At 34.1% G+C, this 27837-nt stretch overlaps 1 protein-coding gene across 4 annotated transcripts in view; it reads left to right on the forward strand.

Moving 5' to 3' along the window:
- The first annotated feature begins 1345 nt into the window (after positions 1-1345).
- The window catches only part of ADGRB3 (adhesion G protein-coupled receptor B3), an 882558-nt gene continuing 856066 nt past the window's right edge, over positions 1346-27837 (forward strand). Inside the window, exons 1-3 of one of the 4 annotated variants that reach the window (XM_051997212.1) lie at positions 1346-2226; positions 3721-3920; positions 5001-5772. In XM_051997212.1, coding sequence (XP_051853172.1) covers positions 5016-5772 — 757 coding nt within the window. In that variant the 5' untranslated portion in view covers positions 1346-2226; positions 3721-3920; positions 5001-5015. The remainder of the gene's footprint in view (positions 2227-3720; positions 3921-5000; positions 5773-27837) is intronic. The other 3 variants (XM_051997213.1, XM_051997210.1, XM_051997211.1) reach the window with 3 other exon arrangements.

Consider the following 27837-nt stretch of genomic DNA (forward strand, 5'->3'; position numbering starts at 1 on the left):
AACCCACCTAGTCAAGGTTTTTCCAGTTTTTTCCTAGTTCGTAGAAGTAAAAGGGATAACCAAGAGAGAAAAGAAAAAGGGGGGAAATCAGGAAAAAGGAAATGAATGAAAAATGTTTTATTCAACTTCACCTGAAGCTAAAACGGATTGTCTATTGATGATTTCATCGCTTTAAAAAAAAATCACTTTAAGAATTCTACTCCCAACTCCATCTCTAAGATATTCTAGCGTTTGTTTTGGAAACTATAAACTGAATTTGCAGACAGAAAAACAATCAGGAGGCTTAATAACTATTTGGAGTTATTCAATCAAATATTTCAGCAAGCAGTCTGAATTAAAGGTTAAAAAAAAAAAAAGCGGAAATACCCCCCCCCTTCCCGTATAATCTACATTTGAAGCATTTACCATACTCTCCTATTTCTCCCATTTCCTCCACCACCCCATACCGGTTACCAGGGTAACTTGAAAAAGAATAAGAAATATTTAAAAAAAAAATAAAAAAAAATAAAAAAGTTCTGAGCTCAAAGCCATAATCCCATTGCCATGCAGCGAGCAATGCAAGATGTCCAAGGAGCCCAAGCCAAGATCAGGAGGGAGGGGGAAAAAAACGTTATCAAGCTAGAACAAATAAGACGTTAATTGCAGTCTCTCTGAGAAAATTGCTATTGTTCCGGCCAGGGACAGGCAGCAGTTTGAAAGCTAAAATGCTTATTCTCTTCAGAGTACTGTATCAATTAATCTGTATTGCAGGACTCAACTGACAGCTTTTGGGGCTGCGACAGGTTTTTGCTGCGAGAAGGGAGAAGATCAAGTACTCTATTTCTCACCCCTTCCACTTTTTCTCCTCCCACTAACCACATTGCCCCACTCCCCATGCCCCTTCTCCCGACCCTTTCTTTTAATCCCAATCTCCGAGTTTCTCTTACAGTCGGTCGCTACCTGTCCCTCTCCGTGGGAACTGAGGCTGGAAAAACCTCCCAGACGCAGAAACTAACGTTCGCAGGACGGACGTGCTCAGTTTTGAGTAGCCGTGACGTTCAGGCCTGGTTGGAGCACACTGGAGTCCCTCTGGCTGCCTCCCTCTTTCGCCTTTCCCGCCTCCCCATTCTCTGACGCCCCCACTTCGCGACCCATTCCCTCCCCATTCTCTCTCTCTCTCTCTCTCTCTCTCTCTCTCTCTCTCTCTCTCTCTCTCTCTCACACACACACACACATACACACACACACACACACACACACACACCACACACACACACACTCTCATACACACAGACGTCAGAGCAAAACAGCACTATAGAACAAGAGCGCAGAGCCTGTGGAAGCGCACAGCGAGCTCGGGAAGAGCAGCCAAGCGCACCCATGCTGGAGAGTAAAGCGCAGCGCACTCAGACGAGCGCGCGCACTCTGAGACACTGGAGGAAAGCGAGCGCTCACGTGCGCGCGCGCGAGCACACACACGCGCGCACACACACGCACGCACACACACTCATACACACACAAGAGAGGGAGAGGAGAGCTCGAGCGCGCGCGCACACACAGACAGAGCTTTACTATCTCTCTCCTTCTCCCTCTCTAGACTCCCTCCTCACTCGGCATTCAAACAGCTTTCCGACATCATCAGCCAAGGATTTTTTTTCCTAGTCGCTGTCCGTCCATCAGTACCTGAGGGGGGAGGAGGAAGAGGAGGAGGGAGAAAAGAGGAACAAGAATAAGCCTGTTAATCTTATACCAATAAAACCCTACCAACCCTTCAAACCCGCCTAAGCAGCAGCTCCAGCGCTTTGAGCTCTCTCCTCGGCGTTTCCTTGGCATCTTGGCTACTCGTGTTGTTGGGTTAGATTTGGTCAAACAAATCGTCGCTCTTAAGCCAGTTCCATTTTTTTTCCCCTTGCAGTCTCTCGACTTGGGCTTTCCCACCCCCTCCGTTCTCCGTTTGGGAGGTTGGATTGAGTTGGATACGGCGCCAAGCTCTGGGTTCGCTGGGGGTGTCCTCTTTTCCCCCCTCCCCCCCCTTTTTTGCCCCTTTCCTTCTTGTGAATGTGCTTTTCTTTCTTTCTTTCCTTCCTTCCTTCCTTTTTTTTTTTAATCTTGGTTTTGGAACCTGAGTCGGGGAAAATGGGCAACGGTGATTCGGCCAGAAGGGGAGTCTCACCATCACTGTTGTTGGGACGTGTGCCTGTGCTAGGCTCTTAGAGAAATAGCCTCCCTCAGCTTTCGGAGTGGAAGGTAAGAGGGTCTTGGGGTATTCATTCTCCATGCCCATTACCAGGGATTATTGCTATAGACTTTGAAGCCTGGAATATGGGAGGGAACGAAAGGACAGGCTTTCACTATTGGGTTGAGAAGCTGGGAGTGAGGGGGAACCAGACAAAAACAGCCCCTCTCACCTAATCATCCTCCCCCTCCCCCCAAAAAAAAATCTCTGCATTTACTCAGACGCCGCAGTTGAAAAGTTAGAGAAGTGTGTTTTGCGAGAGATCTGCTTCATTCATAGTCATTTCCAGAGAAATAGAGAAAATCTGACGTTTATGTGTGATTGGGGTAATTTTATGAAGGGGGGGGGGATTTTAGGTTAAGGAAGTTAAGATAAGGGAAGTCAGTGGGTCTTATAGTGGGGAAAAATGAGTGGAGTGATGGCGCCGTCTATGTTCAACAAAACTACAGTGTCACCTAGAAAATCAGTTTTACATAGCTCAACTAAATGCCCATTTGCTTTTCCGCAGATCACTAACTAAATAAATAAATGATCTAATCCTAAGATTCCCTGACCAGTTATCCCCCTCTTTCCTTGGTTATTTCTTAAAGAGGAGGAGCAGGTGTTTAATTGACCCTGCAGTCCTTCATAGAGGCCATCTCAGGTATTCTTTTACTGGCATTAAGAACAAAATGAAATTTTGTGTCCTGAGATTTTTACAAAATCAAAAACAGTCTTTTTAGGGAGCTTGCCCGAGCAAACGCTGAAGTGAAATCAGGGCTGTTGTGCCAGGTTTTCTAATTCAAGATGAGCAAAGCACTGCAGACATGGACTCCGGCACATTATGTGGAAGGAAAAAGTCCGGAGGTTTCATTTGGAAGAAAAAGAAGACCGTTTTTTGAGTTGCAGATTATAAAATGAATCCTTTATCATGGTTGGAATTCCTAATTTAGACACTTATTGTCACATTGGCTTTCAACGCCTACACTCTATCCTGTAGAATACTGCGCAGACCTGCATTGCCTGCAAAGTGCTACATGGAGAAAAGGATATTATTCTCAGAATTTCCATTAACTTTCTTTCTTTTTGAGAAAAATTTACATGTTCTGTAACTAAACTTCATCAAGAAAAAATAATGTATTATTCAGTGGTCTATATGCTTGGGACAAAACAGAGGAACAGTGTTTTTGATAGCTCCAGCAGTTCTTGTGTTATTTTAAACTGCAGCTATAAAGAGATTTAGAGTTGGTGCTGTATTACCCATGTCAAGACTAAGAGTTTAAATTATAATCTGGAAAGCTTAGAGATCTCTCCAGGGACTTCAATCTGTCGATGTGTTCCTATGTATGTGTGTGTGTGTGTGTGTGTGTGTGTGTGCGCGCGTGTGCGCGCGCGTTGGTGTGTGTTATGCAATGGGAAGGAAGAAGCTTTTATATATACATATATCTTGGGTTGGGAGAGAAGAACCTAGGTAAAGCCAAGATTCAAAACTCTAACTGCCTCTGTCTGTCTGTCTCTGTTTACAGAACAGCGGAAGAGGCTGCAGTCTAAAGACTTTTAAAATTAACTTGGCATCACTTTTCTCAGCCCAGACACTAACTGGAAAACGAAGTGTCAGTCATTTTTTAAAGAAAAACAAAACAAAACAAAACAAAAAAATCCTCAAAAACTTCTTAAAGGTTAAAGCTGAAAACATTCAAGTTATTTTTGGAAACAACATACAGAGGTAAATATAACCAAGGTTATTATATCATGAAAAGTCAAAATAAAACAACAAACAGGAGGGGTTTGGGGCCATTACTGGGAAGGGATCCATTCTATAGCTGCAATGTGCTAAGACAGAAAATCTAACTTGTTTTTCATCTGTCATGTGCAAATCTTCAAGTTATAACAGATAAGTCTAGATAAAAGTACTAATTTTAAAAAGCAATTAAAAAAATGAATCCAGTTCAATTACTGTGGTTCTTGGATTTTTCATTGACATAGCCTTTGGATACAGACACTAATAGAGTGATCCACTTTATGTATCCCAAGAGGACATGTCACATTGAAATGAATGTCTTTAAATCCTGATTTTCAGTGGCATGTCAAATAAGTTCCCTCTATGTTTCTACCTATATATACCCTTTTCCAGAAAATATTTACAAATTTTAAGAATACATCGTTGATACTTATGTTGTCTCACAGGAATTTATCATTACAGAGACCTTTGTATATCAGGTGGTCCTGCAAAAGCATGTAGATATGTGGTAGATAATGTTCCATCTGCAACAAATAATAATTTGTGCATTTTTAAATAGTGACTGTAATTTATCACAATTACTTAGTACATTTAATAGTAAGGAGATAATTTAATGACAACTGTTCCTACATTTTCAGATTAGATTATTTGAGATATTTCTATGCATAGTTTAGGGAGGAAAAAAATCAAAACAAAGCATGTAAATTGATTTTTTGAAATGTGACACTTCGTTAAATCTATAGGTTTCATTTCCATTTGTAGTTTTATAATTCACTGACAGGGATAGCTACTAGATGAGTGAGGACATTCCTATTAATGATCTATTAAATCCTATTTTTAATTTGAATTTAGGGATTTGGACCATTGTGAATAGCCACTTGGTGGCGCTGTTCACACAGCATCGAACAATTTCCTTGCGTTATAAAATAAAAATTACCTGCCCTTCTTTTTGTAAAGGGTTTTAACTGAAATCTTGAAAACAGCTGGCCACAATATTGGAAGGAGTTTCTTTTTCAATGCATGCAGAATTACCTTTGCATTGTAATTTCCTCCACATTTTTACAGGCCAAATGACATAGGATGAAGGCTGTTCGTAATCTGCTGATTTATATATTTTCCACCTATTTCCTGGTTATGTTTGGATTTAATGCTGCCCAAGACTTCTGGTGTTCCACATTGGTGAAGGGAGTCATTTATGGATCGTATTCTGTAAGTGAAATGTTTCCAAAAAACTTTACAAACTGCACTTGGACGCTGGAAAATCCAGATCCAACCAAATATAGTATTTACCTGAAATTTTCCAAAAAGGACTTCAGCTGCTCTAACTTTTCTCTTTTGGCTTATCAGTTTGATCATTTTTCTCATGAAAAAATAAAGGATCTTTTAAAAAATAACCATTCTATAATGCAACTCTGCGATTCCAAGAATGCTTTTGTATTTCTACAATATGATAAAAATTTTATTCAAATACGTCGGGTATATCCAATTGAATTTCCAGGATTACAGAAAAAAGGAAATGAAGATGAAAAATCTTTTTTTGAGTTTTTGGTTTTGAATAAGGTGAGCCCAAGCCAATTTGGTTGCCATGTATTATGCACTTGGCTGGAAAGCTGCTTAAAATCCGAAAATGGGAGAACGGAGTCTTGTGGGATCATGTACACAAAATGCACCTGTCCTCAACATTTGGGGGAATGGGGAATAGACGACCAGTCCCTGATGTTGTTAAATAATGTGGTGCTTCCCCTCAATGAGCAGACGGAAGGCTGTCTAACCCAGGAGCTGCAAACTACTCAGGTCTGCAATCTTACCAGGGAAGCCAAGCGACCACCGAAAGAAGGTAAGTGTAGAGGAAACTGGGTTTGAGGGTTCAGGGGGATAGAGTGAGAAGGGAGATTTTTAAAAAAACTTTAAAAGGATTTTTGTCATTTTTATGATTTTTAGGTCATCTTATTTCCTCTAGTATTTAAGTTGTATTTGGGTTCATCTGAATTCAAGAAGGTCTTTATTGATTTGATATCTAGGAATCATGGAGGTGAGAGGATGAATAAGTTTGATTAGAATGAAACATATCCTCAGAGACTTTTGAAGGTACTTGGGGACTGAAATGAAGTGACAAGTGCCCTAAGCTTGACAAGTTCATCCAGATGTATCTGTTGGTGCCTGTGCATATAGAGAAGAATAGATACTACCTCCTTCTTGAGTTTGCAGCTCAGCCAAAAGATAGTCACAGGTTGGAAGCCAAATCATAATTTTGGCCTTGGACCTGAGGAAGTATGTAGAAAGTGGAAGCAAGTAATGAAGATGTAGAAGATGCAGGCATATATCTGCAGGAAAAAAAATCCTCTAATCCTATTTTTTTTAACCCTTCTGGTTCTCTTTCTTTCCAGTCTCCCCTAAAGAACAGAGAAGGAAAATATGAGTTACAAAAATAAGATAGAATGACTAAAAAGACACAAATTCAATTGTCAATTTCTTAACAATCTTGCAAATCAAGGCAGAAGAAGCAATGGCATAGATCTATGATTTTATTTGAGTTGCATTGCACCATAAACCCCCCATTGCACTCTGGTCCTTAAGGAGAGGCCCAAGTAGACTGGAAGCACAAGCTCACTGTGTCGCAATGGCTGAGAAGTCACGTGCTCTTGGGAGCAGAGGGAGGGTGGGTGGAAGGGGCTCAATTAAAGCACACATGCAAATTAATTGCCCTACCTCCCCCACTGGACTTTTAGTTAGTAGGGTTATTGTTGCTGGATGAGAACTAGCAGACTCTTATTAGATCTACTGCAAAGAATTCTGCCCTCTCTTCTGATCCCCTGTTGATCAATATAAAGGGAGAGGGAGAGTGTCAGATGGGCTGTTTGGAAAGGCAGAGTATAACGGAAATGCGGAGGGAGGAGATAAAGTGCAGAAGTGATTTACAGCATTTGTCCAAATTCCTACCAGGGGCGCTACATAGAGATTTTGAAGCTGTGGATTATGTTTAACAAGTGATTTGGGGGGTCGGGGGAAGAGGGGAGTACAAAGACAGAAGAAAAGAAAATAGATTTCCCAACTGGGAAATTAATGGATGCATTTCATCTCTGTGAGGGGAGTGATGTTATATATTTGTGCCTTTTTCCCCCTGCAATGGGAGAGAGTGTGTTGATTTTTTATTCAGGAAATGTTTTCTGATTGCCACAAAGATCCTTGTCTGTGAAAAGGGACAGCCAAGCTCCAGTCCCTCTTTCCTCCCCTCCCCCCAAACAGAAGTTGTCTTTGTGGCCAATATAAAATTGACACGTTGTTAAGAGAATTTCCTTTAAGGCCAGCCAAGGCTTTGTGAGTGGAAAGGCTGAACTTGCTTCAAGCTATTCCTCTGCTAGAGGCACTTTGGGGGATGGAAATTGCTGAAGGGAGATGGAGCTGGTGAAGTAGATGTGCTTGGTAGCCATCCAGACTAATGGACAGTGTGTGGTGTGTGTGTGTGTGGTGGGTGGGGGAGGACTTTCTAAGAGTTCTACAGGTCGTTGTTTCACTAATAACTGTGAATGAAGAAAATAAAGTGATTTTAAATTACAGGAGTTCTTTTCTCTGGTAAAATTCCCAGAGAAGTACTTGCAACTGCAGGGATGGTATTTAACACCATTTAAAACTAATTAGTGTCCTTTAGAATAAGAAGCTAACACACACACACACACACACACACACACACACACACACACACATAATGTCTTGGTAGAATCTCTCATCATAACACAATTAGCCACTAGAAAGAAAAAAGTGTGAGAGTTCCTAAATAAAAAACAGAAATCCATATCATCAATAGTTCCAAATTGTCGTACTTTAATCCACTCTTAAAATTATGAAAAGTCAAAAGTTTACTTTCTTTATGATAATTCCCTTGCAAAACAAAAGAAGTTGCTCCATGTACAATAACCATGATTTACAAATAATTTGCTGGTCATGTTTAAGAGGCATGAAGCAAGACAGTTCTAGAATTAGAGGAATACTGGTTTGACTCAACTTTTTTAATAAATGAATAATTCAGTTAGTCTGCAGTTAGTCTATGGCTATAAGACTGACAATTTCTATTCTTTGTGCATAATGAGCTGGAAAAAAATGGATAGGGAATGTTTCCATGAAAACAGCTGTGATGATGTTTCGACAAGTAACATGATAAGAGAACTGAATAATTGAACTTAATAGTTTTGGGACAAAAACTTATTTTGGATGAGTGAACAACTACAGTATCTAATTTCTGAATTTAGGTCTTAAATCTTCTTTCACCTTTTTAGATTATTCTAATCAGAGTACAATTTACAAACATTCATAACATATTTAAGAGCTATTGTTTTGTATGTGATTTGTTAAAAGGTTATGTGCTGTAATTTTTTCACCAGTCTGAGAAGAGATTTCATTAGTTGGTACAGATTTAAGGAGAGGCAAAGTCAGACTGATTTAAAAAAGGTTAAATTATGGTCAGAATGCATTTCTAATAGTAAACAACTAAGAAAGAGAGGAATGATTTAATTCCCTTTTAATCAAAGGTCAATCCATATTTTATTTTTGTTTTCTATGATCATTTGTGACTTTATTTTCTACCAAATTTTACCAAGTTACCTTTATAAAATGATAATGTAATGTGTATATATTTAAGTTGAGACCTCAAACCATCAATCTTTTTATTTGTATTTTCTCTTTCAAAATTATAAGTTAAGATAATTAATAATACATCAATTTAATAATCAGCTCTATATAGCTTTGTACTGTTAGTGGGTGTTGATAGTCTTAGTATTCAATTGAATGACTTTTTCACATGGAACTCACAACTGTACAATGACTTAGGGACATCTATGTTATCTTGGCAAGAGTCAATAGTGAAACATTACATAGGTAGGTCTGTTTTAATGAAACAGTTACATTTAGAAGATGTAATCTGTTTTTAAGAATCTTATGCAAATTCAAAACCAAACCAAAAATGAAATATTATGAATTTTGTTTTTTGGATACCAAAGTCTCTTTTTAATCAGATACCAAATATTCTTTTGAGGGAAAGTGATATTTATTCTGAAACAAGATTTTTACTAGAATTCTTTTTAATAAATATTGACCTAATAACAGTTTGCATGTCTGATAATTAATAAAATGAAAACTCATTATTTGATATAATGAATCTGAGAATTACAAAAATTTGCTTATGTCACTCATGAATTATTGAGAATCAACAAAGGCATTGTTAAGGAGCTTATATATTTGTATAGTTTTCAAATTGCCTTTAACAAATAATTTAGAGTTTCTTCCTGGCCTGTATATTTGGGAAACTAGGTGTTTTTTTTTTTTTTCTTTACATGATTTAATTAAAGCTGCGTGAATCAATGATATAATGTCTTTTCTTCTCCTTAGGGTTCTATTCCAGTATGTTGTTTAGGTTTTTCTTGTGCTGAAATCTATAGAATGAGGGGGGTTGGTTAAAAGGATACACAAATGAAATTAGTTAACTTAATATTCAAAATTGACAAGTGAAATGAAAGACTAGAACTGATACACAAGGGCTTCCTCCATTTTTAATACTTATACCTTTATTACAGAGTACATTTTCTTTTTAGAAGATAAGACCAGTGTAGTAAAGCTGTCATGTGACATATTATTATTATTACTCCAGAATTCTAATTTTTTAGAACCAAGTAAATTAGATTATATAGGGAGAATGGAGGTCAAAATTACTTAATAAGAGCAGTAGATTTCTAATCAGAAATATAGGCTGTGCTACCTGAATATGACTTTAGGCAAATAACTTAATCCCTTTGAACCTCAATTTCCTCTTTTGTAAAATGAGGGAGTTTAGATAGATGATCTCTAATTTCCTTTATAATTCTAAATTTTAGAATTCTATGACTACTTATATCATTATTTGCTTTTTAAAGAGTTCCTTGCAAAAATGGAAATTGAAATAGTTGTCTCTTTGTATCCTATTCAGTTTCAGGATAACTAGACACTTTACTTCTCTTGCCATCCCTGAGATTCATGTGTATGGGGGTGTGTGTGTGTGTGTGTGTGTGTGTGTGTGTGTGTATTTGCACACATATATTCATCTGTATAAACACATACAGTGCATATATGTACATCTATATATCCCCATACATGTGTATGTATGTGTGTGTATATACATATGTGTGTGTGTGTGTATGTATGTACTAACAAATGCCTAACAAATTATATTAAGATATAAGTAAGAGGGCAGCTACATAACACAGTGGATAGAGCACCAGCCCTGAAGTCAGGAGAACCTGAGTTCAAATCTGTTCACTTCCTGTGTGAGCCTGGGCAAGTCCCTTAACCCTAATTGCCTCAGCAAAAAACAAAAACAAAAATGCAGATGTGTATATTGTTTACACTATATGTTACCTTATTACATACATAGATAAACACATAGGTACACATAATTTGTACATTCAATATCTGTCAGGCTGTTATGGCACAGTTTCTCTAAATTCTTTTAATTGTTCTGCCTCAAACCCCCTGGTTACAACCTTCCCTTCCTGACCATTAGGACTGATATAAAATAGGGCTGGCTACTCTAGCACTCCAAAGAGTCATAAACTTCAAATGTTTAATCTCAGATCTGGGGGATATCTCCTCCTTCCAGACTTCCTGTCTCTAGCTTGACTACCTACTTCACTCCCAATTTATAGGGATTTATCATCCTTCCTGTCAGAATCGGATTTATGGTCCATTCCTGGAAATTCCCACCCACCAGTGCTTTACCCCTGTCCCTTTGTTTCCCTGATAGATGGAACCATAAAAAATCCTTGGAATTCTTCATTTGATACTGAATGTTTTGAAATGAGAGTCTAATTCAGCTCTGGGGGCAACATGGATTCTCTTTTACCCCCAGCACAATCTCTCCCTCTCAAATAAAATATTAAAAACTCTCTAATCTCTATCTTGCCTCAGTTTCTCCAGCATTAGAAGGCTTTCTGTCAATTCCTACATTCTTCTTTCTCTTCCCTCCTCCCCCCACACCCTAGTCCAAAACAGCTTTCTTTGTGAAACTGAAAAAGGTAAAGGACATAAGAGGTCAGAGTTGATTTATTGACAATTTTTCCACTTTGTAGATTAAGAACATTTATTTTACCTAATGTTAATTTTTTTTTCTTGGGTGGGGGGCAGGTAGAGTATTCCAGATCTATAATTTATTCATTATGGGAACGCCAACATTCTCACTTTCTTTTTATATATATATATATTATTGTATTTTATAATAACTTTATATTGACAGAATCCATGCCAGGGTAATTTTTTTTTACAACATTATCCCTTGAACTCGCTTCTGTTCCGATTTTTCCCCTCTCTCCCTCCACTCCCTCCCCTAGATGGCAAGCAGTCCTATATACAACATTCTCACTTTCATACTCCCAGTGTGAGCAATCTAGTCAGTGATGCAAATATTTGATTTCTCTCTAGCTCAGAATTTTAGGGAATTGGAGGTAGCTTTGAGAAATTTAGTGACTTTCACATTATCACAAAGTCAAATTAAGTCATCAAGCATTTATTAAGTGCCTACTATGTGTCTGACACTATCCTTAATTCTGGGGTTCCAAAGAAAAACAAAAAGAGTCCCTGCCTTCAATGAGGTCCCAACTGAATTGGAGAGACAACATGCAAACAACTATGTATGATCAATATATGTACAGGATATATTGATAATAATCACAGAGGAATGGCACTAGTATTAAGTAGAACTGGAGAAATTTTCTTGCATAAAGTGGAATTTTAGTTAAGATTTGGAAAAAATCAAACAAACAAGAATAAAACAAAACAAACAAACAAAAAAAGCCAAGGGAAGCCAGGACACAGAGCAGAATCTAGAAAGAATTCTAAGAATGGATGACTGCTAAGTGAACACAGTTAATATGTATCAGAGGCAGGTCTTAGACCCAATTTCATTTCACTCAGGCGATGGCTCATTATCTTGTATAAAATAAGTCATCTCATCTAGTTGCTATTTAGGAATATTGTTTACATAAAATGCTTAATATGATTAAAAATGGCAAAAGGGAAATTACTGAGAAATATTTCTTAATTTTATATAAACCCTTCATCTCTGTTTTTTCTAATGACGTCATAGTCTTTGAAAGTCATGCCATTTAGATGTCTGTGGTACAACCATTTACAAATCAAAAGGAATGTTGACCTATGATGCCTCTGAGCCTAATGTTTATTTTGAAATTCCATTTACATGGCAATCCCAGGTAGAGGTGGGGAAGTAATTTCAGATGATTGTTATAAGATGGAAGAACTTTGAATACTACCCTGATAACATCTCTTGAGGAACAGTCAGCCTGGATAATCCTCATTAGATTTGAAAATGTCAGTCTATGAAGTAAAACATGAACACATATCAAATGCATAATATATAAACACAAACACAAACACATAGAGAAAGGACATATTATTTTCTTGTTAGTCCCTTGAAGGTATCCTTGTATTGTAGCATATAGCCCTGAACCATACCCTTATGTTTATTGAATTGAATTGAGTATAACAAATTTGAGTTTAAAAAAAAAGAATAAGGAAAAAAATAACAAATCGTATTCCACAGCTTTAAGACAGCATGTAACACGTACATAGAATTTTATAGGGAAAACAGAAAACGAATAATGGTGCTGTGCTTCTATTATGTTCTGTTAGGATCAAAGGATCATGGGATTTAGAAGTGTAGGTACCTTAAACATGACTTATGAATTTACAGTAATGACAGGGGAAGAAGAAAGGAAAGGAGAAAAGATAATCTTTTTCTTCTCCTTTTTGTTACTTAAAATGTTACCATATATTTCAGATCTTGGAGGGCATTAAAAAATCCAAACATTATCATGTGGTGATAGATTATTTTATAGATACTAAAATTAAGAATAAAAGAATAAAATAGTGATTCCAGTTTAACTGTGTGTTTATGTCAGGAAGGCCTTTAATAATAACTAAAGTTAATGTATTTTTGATTAGTTTTCCTATAAAAGTAATCCCAGGATTTTAAATTTACCATATCATTTGGAATTCAATTTGAAACATATAGCTGTTTGTTATAACTGCATGTGAAAACAATTTCATTGTTAATCAATGTTTTTGGAGATAGCAATTTCTATACAAATAATTTGAGCTTCAGTGAACTACATGTAATCCTTTTAAAGATGAGCTTTGTAAATATTTACCAGAATAAATGTTCCAAAGTTGATAAAACTTGTGTACACATAAAAGTGTATAGTTCCTTAATGAAATTAGGTATAAAGTTAGGTAGTTCAGGAAGAAAATAGATGGGAATTTTGGGACATGCTTATTTCCCCTTGTCTAATGGATACTAAGTCCATTGGTAACTATTTTTCTATTGTAGTAAAGCTTTGTATTTTTAGTTTTGTACTAACTATAGGAAAATTATAGTTTCATTTCATTTCATGACTCAGTTTTATTTTTTTTTTTAATTAAGGTCAATTTTATGATAATTCACTCTATAAGATTTGTTCATTATTGGAAGAATCTAAATTAGAAATTCATACTTTTGAAATCTTAAATATAGATATCATTGTTTTAAAACATTATTTAATAATTAATATACTTATTTAATTGAATAATTTGATTATTTAAGCACATACATATATTTGTGTGCATAATATAAATGTGTGTGTAGCCATTTAGAATATAATACTATTTGTACTTAGATCAGTGATTCTTTAGCCTTTTTTGTATGTCATGGATCTTTCTTCAGAATAATGTTTTTGAATACATAAAATAAGACACATAGGACTATAAATGAAACAGATTATATTGAAATAAAGTTATAATTATTTTGTCAAGTTTGTGATCCCCAGGTTCAGAAGCCATGAGAATTAGATATGTGTATATATATATATATGGATGTGTATGTGTGTGTATATATATATATATATAAAGTCCGGGTTAGCCCCCCTGGAAGCTTCAGAATCAGCCAGAGCCAAGATAAGCAAAAGTCCTTAGTCTTTAGGGGGAGAAGTGAAGGGGATGGACAAGACTGCCACAAGCTCTCCACAACCTCCCTCCTCTTCATCCACCTCCTAAGTGACTCTGGCTTGTCTCACTCCACCCCCTAATCCCTCCTTACAATTCTCTTAACCCCAAGCATTGAGCTAACATTAACTGTGAAAAGAGAAATTCTAAACATTCTAATAGAGTTATTGTCCAATAGGTAATTAGCCTTAAGTGCTTGGTTGTCTGATTCAAGTGTACCTATTCAGAGTTTTAGCCCTTTACATATATATGGTCTGAAAAATTATAAATCAAGTTCAAAATGGGCTTGAGATATGTTTGGAAAATTGGTATGTTATGAATCTTGAATTCAATAAACTTATTCAGTACCTACTGAGTCTAAGGCACAATGTTAGAAGGGATAAAAAGGAGAGAAGGGGAGAACTCCAAAGGGGGATATGGAATTTACATATATGAGTATAAGGAAAAATGGATAAAAGGGGGTCTAAACTAAATGTTTCAGAAATATTTAAGGAAAGAGAAAATACTTTGGAGTATGAGGAAAATATCCCTAGAGGAGATTATATTTGTTGAGCCTTGAAGATATAAGGATTCTGAGAGGTGTAAATGAAAAAGAATCATATGAGAGGATTGGGAGATGATCTGTGGTACTGCATAGTCAAGAAAGAATATTTGAAATTCTTGGAAGAGTTGGTGGCCCCATTTGTCCAGAACATAAAGCATAGGAAGGGATGTAATAAATGATTAAGGTTGGATCACTAAGTTAAAGCAGATTGTGGGTAAACTTACATGCTGTTTTGTGGAGCTGACATTTTATCTTGTACAAATATACTGTCTCAATCTTAGAAAAGATATTCTTAAATACATTGATACTTGACATATAAGGATGAGCTTTTGCATAGGAATAGAAAGAAGACACTGATTTGGAAAGGACAGAGTGAATTTAATAAAGCATGCAACTAATATTAATTTACGTATCAAATGGGATTTTTGCAGACTTAGTGATTTTAAAATGTTTGCAAAGCTCCTTTAACATTGTTATATATCTTTCCTGCTGTGGAATATTTCCAAATTTAATTTTTTGTAATTTAAAATATTTGGGAGACCTTACTAGATTATATATAGTACATATAATGTGAGGAGCAACTGGATGGAAAGTAGTTAGAGAACAGGGTGTCTAGATATAATGATATGTGATATGAGCTCAAATTCAGCTTCAAATATTTACTAGCTGTTTGACCTTGGGCGAGTCTTCCATTTGCCTTAGTTTCTTCACCTGGAAAATTATAATAATATTATATATATATATATGTAAATTTGGGAGCACTTAGCTCCCAAATTTATTATAAGGATAAAACAAAGTAATAATTATAAAGCACTTAGTACAGTGTCTGGCACATAGTAAGCACTATATAAATGCTAGCTATTATTATAATTGTTATTGAGTATGCAAAGCCACACTCTCTAATCTAAAGGAGCATTCCAAGAATAAGAGAAATAAAACAAATATTCAGATAAATATATAACAAATTATAATATAGTTATGAAGGAGAGATCTAAAGAGGCTTAAGAAGTTCAAGGAAAGAGAAGTGATTTATATGGAGAAAAGTCAGGAAAATCTTCATGGAGAAGGGTAGATATAACCAGAGTAGGATCTTGAAGAAATTGGAACATTTCATCAACCAGGGCTATGAAACCATTTCACATTTGTTTCATGAATAAAAATAAAGAAGCAGGAAATGATACGTTGAAATTAGGGAGCAAAAAGAATCAAGAACTATATGTTACAATAATCCTAGAATCACAAGTTTGATATAATATAGAAAACTGTAAATGCCCTACTAAGGAATTATTATTTTATGTGGAAAAATAGTGGGAGCCACTAAAGGAATGATATCAGACTTTTGCTTTAGAAAGATTATTTGGGCAACAGTCTAAAAATTGGAAAATAGAAAAGAAATGTTAATGCCTTTCTTGAAGATCACCTCCAATTTGTCTTATATAGTTTTTATTTATACCTAATTGCTTGCATATTGTCTCCCTCACTAGAATGTGATCTCTTGAGACCAGCAACTGGTTGTGCAGTTTTCTGGCGGGGGGTATACCTAGTGATTAGCGCAGTGCCTGGCACATAGTGGGTACCTAATAAAGGCTTGTTAACTGATTTAAAAGAATGGAAATAGGGAAATCAGTTAGAAACCACTGTTGTGGTATATATAAAGAGATAAATGGAAATCTGATCTAGGGTGGGGACAGTGAAAATAGAAAAGAGTCATCAGTTATGAGATTTTGTGGATATACAATCTTATTTTCTGTTGAGAATAGAGCTGGAAAGCGAAAGACACAACAAACCAATAGAAATAGTGTAAGAGACACTATGTAAGATACAAGAAGTGTGAGAATGATAGAAAAAAACATTGGCATATGAAATTCATAAGATATTTCTTTAATGGAATGAATAAAAATATTAGAGAAAGAACATGAGGAAGTATGGAATTGATACATATAGTAGTTTGTGAAAATCAAGACCTAAAAAAATGGTGTTTGTGAATATTCTTCTGTTCATTTCCTAAACATGTTGAGGCAAGTGAATCAGTGTGCAAAAAGAGATAAAATCTGTAAGTCTGGATTTAAATCCTGATTCTAGTACTTAATTGTGTAACCTTGGGAAGAAGGTTAAAATTTCTAAACCTAACTTTCTCATTTGTAGAATAAAGATAATTTAAACTGCCTACATAGAATAGCTAGAACTTTATAAACCCTTCAAGGTTATATAAAACCATAGATATAGAGCTTGATGAACTTAGAGGTTATTTTGTCCAGTTTTTTTTTTTTTTTTCATTTTAAAAATCAGGGAATTAAGGATGTTCAAAGAGTCTCTAATCTGGTGTCCAAGGGGATAAGGAACAGATTGCGAATTAAATCCCATATTTTCTGACTCCATATTTCAGTGCTCATTCCACTGTAATAATCTCAGCATATAAGTTAATATGCTTAATATTTGACAAAATTCATAATGAACTATTTTTTCTATGTATTTTAAACAGGATAGTATTTTATTGGAGCATTTTAAGATGTGAATATTTTTGCTTCATTTTTTGCTAGTAAAAATCATTTATGAAGCAAAGTAATTTTAAAAAATGAATAATTTGTATCATGTTTTCCAATTGTAGTAGAGCATGAATGTATCTTACATATAAAATATTTTACTAATTGAAATGTCCAATTTTCTTTCTATTTCATAAAGATATTTTCAGCATTCTAGATTAACCTAAATCTTTATTGTCTTTTTAAATTAATTCATGTTTTTCTAATCTCTTTTGATTATAACTTTCAAGTCTAAGGATTGTAGAATTAATTTTTAAGTATGCCTTTTATTTTCTTCCTTGTTCTTTTGTTTGGTCAAACATGTCAAGGAATTTGTGGTATTTGACAAAATCTCAAGTTTCTGTATGTGTATTATTTTCTTTATTAAATAAATGTTAGTACTTAAAAAAATATGTGTTGATGTAAGAATGCCTAATCCATTAAATCAATCAGGATGAAATATTAAAATTCAAATTTGGCTATCTTATATTTGGACAAGATTATCTATAGAGTAGAGACAAATAAGGTTTCTGCCCTTTCTTTAACCTTTATTTCAGGTACCACAATAAAGTTTAAATTTCAAATTCTAATTTGAAAAATAATTTTAATAAAATACTTTCAAGTATAGATTAAGTTACAGAATTATTTCTGACTTGCAATGGAAAGATGACTAGAGAGATGTGGAAAAAGATTTAGATTTAACCATGCTTTTGATCATTTAAAAAATAAATTATGGGATTGTGGAGAAGTCTCAACATTTTCATTCCTAGATTCGTCATCAAAAAAATATGAATGAAAATAACTGTCTTGCTCTTCTTACAAAGGGAAGAACAAATGGATTATTTAGGTCTCATATTTTAGCTTAAGAAGGTATCTGAAAGATGATCTAATGCAATTTATAATTAAAAACTGAAAATATAATTCATAATACTGAAAGAACTAATTTTCATGTTGATACATCCATTAGAAAGTTACGCTTGATAGGTAGAAACTGGTCTTTTACAGATTGACCAACAGGACATACTCAAGTATCAGAAAATAGAATACCAAAATTCTTTTAATAAAAATTAGAAGCATTACTCCAAAACACATTTTTATTTATTTCAAAAAAATCAGTTTGGTAACAAGTTGATAGAGTTTGCATTTAAAACTCAGTGGAATTTTGTTTGATAAATCAAATGAGTTTAACTCTTTTGCCAGTTCAACAAATAGAGAAAATAATATTTGTTTTAATTCCTTATACTAGCTATTTAAGACATTCTGTCCAATTGCAATTATACTTTCTATAATAATTAATAAGGATAATGACAATTTGACTCTCTATCCTTTACATACAATAAGCTATTAGTAGCATATATGAGTTGGAGGAGCACATAGAGTTGGAAAATTTCTAAAGAATGGGAAAAATCAAAAAAATCTCTCTCTCTCTCATTCTCTCTCTCTCTCTCTCTCTGTGTCAACAAACAACAAAAGTGAATGAGAAAATATCAAGAACAACTTGCCCAATTTTCATCTTTCTCATCATTATCAAATACTTATGAAAGATTTACAATATCTATAAATCAGTCATATCCTAGATATAATATCAGTCTGAACTAGAAAGGCCTGTTTGGATGTTGTTCTATATCAGACATTTTTTCAGGTCACACAGTTGTCTGAGAAATGAATGAAATATAAAACCCCACTGTGTTTGTTGTTTATAAGCAAATATTTGTCATTGGAGAATAAAACTTAACCTTGAAGGTTTTCCATCAAGATATTTTGTCCCTATACATTAAAAAATACAAATAAAACTCTACAACAAATTTTACTGAAGAGATAACTTCCAAAATAACTTTAAATATTGATATAAATAGTATTGTTAAATGAAGATATACATACTCATAGAAGGTATTTGTTAATTTTATGCAAAATTCCTTGCATAAAATAAAAAAAAATTCCAAATACTGTGTCAAAAAAAATGTATTCAGTGAAATCTGATGCAACTTAAAGATTAGTCTAACCATTCATCATGGGGTCCTATGACTTATAGTTAGATGGCACACTACTGATTTAATTCATTAATATGAATATCCTAGATGGTGCTAAAAATGAAAAGCAAAACACACTAGCATTGAAATGAAGGTTGGGATAAATAAAATTTGGTATTTTTTTCAGTCCTGCCTATTTAATGCTCTTAAAATTCTAGTTTTTTTTTTTTTGTTTTTAATAATAGTACTTTGCCAATTGTGGTATATATCTAAATCATGGAATATCATAAAGTACAGAAAATTATGATCACAAATAACTTAAAGGGCAATAGGAAACTGTCTTTGGTTATAAGGTGCTTGTGATATATTAAAATCAATAATTTTAAGAGGTGGATGAAAATTTATGTATCAAGATGAAAAATAACAGATGGACACACCAAGGGATACATTGGCATTGCTGAGACATTCAAAAGAACAGGAAAATAGCTTCTATCAAGTTGGGTAAATTTTCTCTGGAGAATATTTGGGAAATTGTGAACAAGAATCATACAAGATGAAAACATGAATGAGTTTTGATCTTTATAGGAGGAGAGAGTACCAAAATGAATGAAATCAATTTCCTTTAATCTGAGACATTTATATCTTCATCCAAAGAATTTTCATAAAAAAGCACCAAAAGCACCAGGGACATTATTGATCTTGAAGGAGAAATAAACAATAATAACAACAATAGACAAAATGTATGTAGTGTTTAACTATGTGTCAGATACCATGACAAGCATTTTACAATTATTTATTTTTCATTTGGTTCTCATAGTAGTGAAGTAGGTTCTATTATTACCTCCATTTTACAAATGAAGAAATTGAGCCAAACAGAGATTAAATAACTTGCCTGCAGTTACACAGTGAGTGTCTGAGATCACATAGGAATATATATAGGTCTTCTTAACTCCTGACCTATAGCTATATCTACTGTGCCACCAAAAGAGCAGGTATCTGAATATTTTTAGATTATTAATTTTTTATTCATAATGAATCTATATTACATGCTTTCTAGGAAAGCTGTTAACACTTGATTTGGGAACTTTTAACTTGACATAACTGTCACTTAAAGTTAATTAACCTTATTCAGATTTGCTGTTTAGTGTTTATTAATGCATTATTTATTATTTAAAAATTATTTCTTTCATGTTTAATATTGTTACACTGATTTTTTTCTTTTTTGAATTTATTGTAATTGATTTATTATGAAAATAAGCATTCTTATAAGAGTTTTAGTTTGAATCTTTTTTTTTCCTTTCCATAATAAAAACTCATGATTCAAGTTTAAATCTTGTAATGGAGTCTTTTGATCTAAATCCTTCCCTCTCTTCATCTTTTCATTCCTCTTCTCTTTCCCCTTCCTTTTCTTCTTCTTTTCCTCCTCTTCTTCCTCTTTTTCCTTCTCCTTTTCCTCTTTTCCCTCCTCCTTTTTTTCTTTCCCCCTTCTATTTTTCCTCTTCCTCTTCCTTTTCTTCCTTCCCTTTCTTCTCTCTTCAACTTTCAAATCTGGCCTCAGACACATGATTCTGGGTCACTTAACTTCTGACAACCTGGGTTTTCTTAACTGTAAAATTTGGGATAAAAGCACTTGCTTTTCAGGGTTTTTGTGAGAATCAAAGATAATAATTGTAAAATGCTTAGCAACTATAATAACTGCCTAACACATTGTAGATACAATATAAATGCTTATTTCCTTCTCCCTTTCCTCTATTTCCCAATTGTTCTTTTCCTCTCCCTATTTTCCTTTTCCTCATCCTTCTGAAATGATGCAACTGAAAATTAATGTATTTTCTATAGAAGCTTACACTTAATCAAGGTTATGCAATTTATTTTCAAATGTTTTTTTCATATAGCTATATATTTAAAGACAGAGTATTATAAACTTTAAAAAAACTTTTCCTATATTATTGTTTGCTATGTGTTTATTTATGTAAGGAAGAAGGATATTAATGCTAAAAGATTCATTGGAGCATAAGAGTGTGTGTTTTGTTTTCTATTAGACAAAACTTCTGATAACATCAATGTACAATATAAATTGGCCCAGTTTTGTTATTGTTGTTTCTCTCCTCTACCCCTCCTTCCTGCATACATAACCATAATTAATTAGCATCTTGGTTTGGAAGGTGGGGTAAATTACATTAAAAATTATTCTTCTTCTCATGAGGACCATGAAAGTAAAGAAGACTATTTTGAACTTTCATATTCACACATGAATTTAATGAGTTGGGGGAAAGATTTGTTGTTGTTTGATTCTCTAAGATCCTATTTGGGGGTTTCCTGGGTAAAGATACAGTAGTGGTTAACATTTCTTTCTTCAACTAATTTTACAGATGAGGAACTGAGGCAAACTGGGTTAAAAGTTGCCTGTAGTCAAACAGGTAGTGTCTGAGGCTATATTTGAACTCCTGAAAATGACTCCTACTGATTCCAAGCTTAGTACTCTATATTGCCACCAAGTTGCCTCTTTCAAGGCATAATAGCTCTTTACTTTCTCTAAGACATATAGTTAAGAGTAGTTTTGTGTAGGGCAGCCTCCTATCAATTGCCTTCTTCTGTCCACCCATCCACAAGGCTTCTAATTTGAAAAGGGGACATAATTAAACCTGAAAACTCCACAAAGCACCTACTTTTTAGAATTCAGAGGGAAAGGATAAACCCAAAGGAATCATTGAAGTTGAAGAAAGTAAGTAGTCATTTAATGACTTGGAGAGGATATACAGTTTGAAATGGATGGCCAGTTGGATAGCATGTCCATAGAATATCGTATCCAGTAGAAACTGATAGAAACAGAATGCTAAAAATCAGGAAGTTCCATGTTATAGTTGAAGAAGATTAAATGTTCTGAACTAAAATATACAGAATTTAGTCATATCTAAACAAGGGTTTCTTGATAAGGAGTTATTAAATGTTAAATGATGAAGTTATGGTATTTTCACTTCAGCTTCGAATAGAAATAGATTAGTTTCTTGTCCTGAGGTGGAAATTGTATTTCCCTGTCTGAGTTCTTGTTAATGAGTACCGATTCTCTAATAGTGATGAGTTAACTCTGAGGAACTGTACAGTCTAGAGGTCCTAAAGGATTACAGGCTAATTAATGGGTGATATAGCCATGTGTGTGTGTGTTTGTATGTGTGTGTGTACATCCACACATGTGCATACATATGTGAAAAAAAACTAAATATTTTTCTTTTTTTTTATAAAGGAATTTTTTTTTAATTTCTGGGAATAAAATATTGTTTGTTTGGTTTTTTTTAAATAATAACTTTTTATTGACAGAACCCATGCCAGGGTAATTTTTTATAACATTATCACTTGCACTTACTTCTGTTCCAATTTTTTCCTTCTCTCCCTCCACTCCCTCCCCTAGATGGCAAGCAGTCCTATATATGTTAAATATGTCGTAGTATAGCCTAGATACAATATATGTATGCAGAACCGAACAGATCTCTTGTTGCACAGGGAGAATTGGATTCAGAAAGTAGAAATAACCCAGGAAGAAAACCAAAAATGCAAACAGTTTGCATTCATTTCCCAGTGTTCTTTCTTTGGGTGTAACTGCTTCTGTCCATCATTGATTAATTGAAACTGAGTTAGGTCTCTTTGTCAAAGAAATCCACTTCCATCAGAATACATCTTCATACAGTATTGTTGTTGAAGTATATAATGATCTCTTGGTTCTGCTCATTTCATTTAGCAAATATTTTTAATAGTTTATTCTAGCTCACTATTAAAATGTAAATTCTGGTATTTAAAAAAAAAATTCATTTCACTTATGGGTGCCTTCTTACTAAAGTTTAGGAATGAGACAACTATAGAAAGGAAAATGTAGTTTGTGGGAACATTCTTTAAATGTCTTCTAAATAAACTAATTCCTACCTTGCCTGTAGAATGATGCTGTTGTTTGTATCAAGAATGAGAGGGCAGTGTGTAATACAGTATAAGCAGGTAGTATACTATAGTTTAATATAGTATAGATAGAATTTTTCTTTAAAAAGTAACTTCTCTTTGGATCTGAGGGCCAGAATTAAAGGTCAGCTTTGTTACTTATTAACTGTGTGACTTTGAACAACTTTCTACATATTTTTTAGGTTTTAGCATCTTCTTCTATTAAATGAGAGAATTGTACAATTGATTACCAAGACTCCATTCAACTGTAAAGACGATGAATATATCAGTAATTTCTGAAACTGAAATTTGTGACTTAAAGTAAAAATAATTTAAATTTTAAATTTTATAGAAGTTGAAAAAATCACTGTCTTAAAAAGTTAAGAGCTACTCTTTATATTTCCTGAAAGTTTAAATGAATATCTTATTTGGATTACAATTTGCTTTTAATATCTCTGATTATAGGGAGAATTTTTTGTTCATTTGAAGCACCTTGTTCATATTAGATCCCAAAGCTTTAATCTCGTTTTCTGATTTTAAAGAGTTTTAAATGGAATTAGTCTCTATTTAAATGGGAATTATTGAAAATTAGATTTCCATTTCATTGCCCCAAATATAATATCACAAATATTGTTTCAGGTTTTAATACTAACACATCAGTTTAATATTGCCTAAATTAAAACCCATATAAGTAGTTATCAAGTTACTTAGTTTATAAATTTGTTTTAATATCAGTTAGCAAGGAAAAGAATTCTCAGCTTTGCTTAGCTATATATTCTCCTTGCCTACCCTCTTCTTTCCCATGAAGAATTAAAAGATATTTTGTTTGCAGTGTCACCAGTTCCTCTTCTCCCACAGAGAAATAATCAGGATGATTAAGATATTCTTTAATGGATTAAATAGAAACAAAAGTTAGTTATTTTCAAATGACCCTGTATAATAATGAAAATAAAATGAAACTATTCATTTAAACTTCATTTTCCTAATATCCTGATTTTTTAGTGAATTTTTAGTTTAGTAGTATTATTTTCCATGTGTGTTGTAGTGTTCATCTCTTGATTCCATTAAGTCTCTATGAAACAATTTCTCTTTGCAGAAGTGTTCTACCATTGGAACTCACTTCTTTAATCTGGCTACAAGGCCTTCCTACCTCCATTTCCCCTCAATCACTTTAAATATTTCAAAATTAGAGGGCAATATTTTAGGATTTTCTGTGATCCATCTCCCAATGTTTTTCTTAATAATGTTTGGTTTTGACCAATTATATCTCTGCCAACTCTACCACCTGCTCTTAAGTGTCCAAAGCTATCTAGGAAATCAATCTAAGCTCTTCTATCCATTATCATTTGAGGTTAATTTTGTCTCACTCTTGATTCATAGATTTATAGTGATTGAGTACTAGAAAGGGCATTAAGGAATACCTAATTCCCATTTTACATTTTACAGAGGAGGAAAGTAAGATCCAAAGATTTGTCTAAGATCATAAGAGTGCTAAGTACCAAAAATAGTGATTAAAACCAAGTATTCAGATTACAATCAATTGCACTTTATGCCATACCATGAAAATAAGTCCAAGGTTAGGGCCTGGACCTGTGATTTCATTGGTATTCTTTAATGCAGTTTGGATTTTTTTTTTTTTTTTTTTTGCAATTTATGGTCCTTGAGAATAAATAGCCTAGAACCCTGAGGAGTTAAGTGACTTGCCCAGTTTCACATAGCCAGTATATGTCAGAGTCAGGTCGTGAACCAAAATCCTTTTCGCTTCAATGTTAACTCTCTGTCCATTGAAACTGGTCACCTTTTAATATCAACCTCAAATTAATTTAAAAGTTACCTCTTTATTTTGTTGAAAATTGGGTCTCATCACCATTTTGCTCTCTCACTATATTATTATCTCATTATCAAGAAAGTTGAATTCAATTTAATAAACATTTACTAAGTAATTATTATATGTTAATATTATGCTAAATATTGGGGATGCAAATAAGAAAAAAAAATACTGTCTGCCTTTAAGAAGTTTACAATCTAATGAGGGAAGATTACAAACAGAAGGAAGCTAAAAAGGCTTGAGGACCAGGGGATGACCTTTGGGGCATTTTATTTAGTAAAGTTGAAACGTAGACAAATTGCAAATGAAAAATGGAGTTAGTGCAAATCCTGCCCTCTCTAAAGGAAAGCTTTAGGAAAAGCTCAGTGGAACATCCTGAAACCCTCCCTTCAGAAGGGGAAGACAGATGCTGAGAAATAGGAAATCCAAAGGGCAGCTTAGTGACACAATGAATAGTTACAGAAGGCTTGTTGTCTGGAAGATAAATTCAAACCCAATCTCAGATAACGTAATCCTATTTGCCTCAGTTTCTTCCTCAGTAAAAAGAGGTGAAAAAGGAAATAGTAAACCACTCTAGTATCTTTATCAAGAAAATTCCAAATAGGGAGGAGGTGAATTGTATATAATTGAAATGACTGAACAGCAACAACAAAATGAGAATCCATAACTGAATTAGTAGCCTGATGTTAAGGATCAGGCACTTGTCTTTGATATTGAAACTAGGCAGAACTGTCGATAGAAAGTAAGAACATCTAAGAATTTTGATTATTGTAGGATAAAAAATATCTGGGGGGAAAAAGTAAGTATGGGACTATTCTCCTTATACTCATATTTTCCTACACCTGATATTAGACATTAGTGTTAATTTTTTTTAAGTATTTATACATATGTATACACACACACACACACACATATATATATATACACCTACACATATATAAAACATGAAAGGGTTGAAGAGGATTTTATTTCTGCTTCCTGTATAATGCTGGAGAAACTGAGGCAAGATAAAGATTAGAGAGTTTTTAATATTTTATTTGGATTTCTGAGAGGGAGAGATTTTCTGGGACCAAAGGATCCATTTTGGTCCCAGGGCTGATGTCTTAAAGCATTCTGCAGCAGCAGCAGCTTCAGCATCAGCATCAAATGTGAGATTCCATGAAATATATGTTTCCATAGGTCAGGGTAGACAAAGGCAGGGGGTGGAGTATGAGCATTAGTAAATGTCAGGAATTCGGTTCTGACAGGTTGGGGGTAGAATCATAAATTCTTGATAACTTAGGAAGATTTAGGAGCCAGAATGTCTGAACTCCCTCTTATCTTGAGATTACACATTTACAGTTTATAACTTTAGAGTAGCCAGCCCTAAGTTATATCAGTCCTACTGGTCAGGAGAGGGGAGGTTGCAACCAGGGGATTGAGGCAGAACAATTTAGGGAAACTGAGGCAGGGAAACTGAGACAGGACAATAAAAGGAAACTGTGGTACAACATCTTATCCCATCTTATTTCCTCAGTACCTTGAAGAAATATAAGGATCAACTCTGGTCATAATATTCTCAAGATTTAAAAGCATAGTTACTTCAATGTATTGTGGATTTGACTTTCCCCTAGGTCCTAGGTACTCTTTGCATTTGCCCAGCTATGTCTGCTCTTAAGAGGGAACTGCTTTACCATCAAGACATAAATAGTCTTCTTATTCCCTAAGCTTTTGATAAGCAATGGATAATTTAATTAACATTTTGACCTTAGGGACCTTTGAAAATGAATTTATATGCCATTTTAGTGATGTTTATGCTATCATTAATCAAGAATTTCTTTTTGAATATAGAGGAACAAATGAGATACATCAACAATTGACATTCTTTATCACTTTGTTCACCTTTTTAATTTCATCACTATTCAAGTTCAATTCACTGAAAAGGTAAATTATGTAAGCAATGAATTATGAGAACAGGTTCTATCAACTAGTTCTGTGATATTGGACAAATTCCTTCTCTCTGATTTTTTCAATTTCTTCAATTATAAAATAAAGGGTGGGGGGAAGTGGGCAGAGAGTGGAAATTAGTTGGCCTCCGTGGTCTTTTGTATCTATTGTTCTTTCCATAGGAATTTACTTTGGTATCATTCTTCCATTTTTTGGATTGAGCTGTCCCTTGTAGAACATGTGCAGATCATATTTAGTCAACACTAATACCTCATATTAGTATCAGGCAAAATCTGAGGTGAAACAGATATGCATTTTTCCCATGGCTTCTTTGGTGGGCACATATCCATTCTGCTGCCTATAAATGAATCGTTTCTCCTTTCAGGGATGTGTACATTTGTTTTCTGGTCCTGGACCTCCTCCAGTTATTCTCTTTCAATAGCTGGAGAGATCTTCCCCCTTAAATTGTTCTTTCTGGGCTTTCTTTTTTGGCTCAGATTGGAGCTTTAACAAAAAAATATAAAGAAATCAAGCCCATTGAAAGTATTTTTATTTGTTTGTTTATATAAAAAATTTGGTCTTCTGGCTATCTAGAAAATATGGAAAGAGGACTGCCTGAAAAATCTTCAGATCTTTGATTTAGTCCTGGTTCCATTTTATGTAATAGGGTTACTGTTATTCAGTTCTGTCTGATTCTCTTTGATCCCATTTGGGTTTTCTTAGCAAAGATACTAGGGTGACTTCCTTTTCATTCTTTAGCTCATTTTACAGAAGAGGAAACTGAAGCCAACTGGGTTATATGACTCGTGCTTCATCAGTGTTTGAGGCCAGGTTTGAATTCAGATTTTCCTGATTCTAAGTTTATGCTCTGTTCTTGATACCACCTAGCTGCCCTGTTTACATGGGAACATATCATTAAACTTAATATTTCTGCCTATAGTTTTGTTTCTTTAAACTTAATAACTCTGGATTTACTTTTTACCTCCCTTTTCCCTGATTATTAAAAATTATTGCAATTTCTCTATTTCCTTTGACTGGGTGGAATATATAAATGTATATAAATATAAAATATATATATAAATAAAAATATATAAATCATTTGAACCATTCTAGTGAAAAAAAGATAAACTTACATGAAAATTGTTTAGCTATTAAGTTTAAGTTTGAA

Source organism: Antechinus flavipes, chromosome 4, assembly GCF_016432865.1.
Source record: "Antechinus flavipes isolate AdamAnt ecotype Samford, QLD, Australia chromosome 4, AdamAnt_v2, whole genome shotgun sequence".
Taxonomy (NCBI): domain Eukaryota; kingdom Metazoa; phylum Chordata; class Mammalia; order Dasyuromorphia; family Dasyuridae; genus Antechinus; species Antechinus flavipes.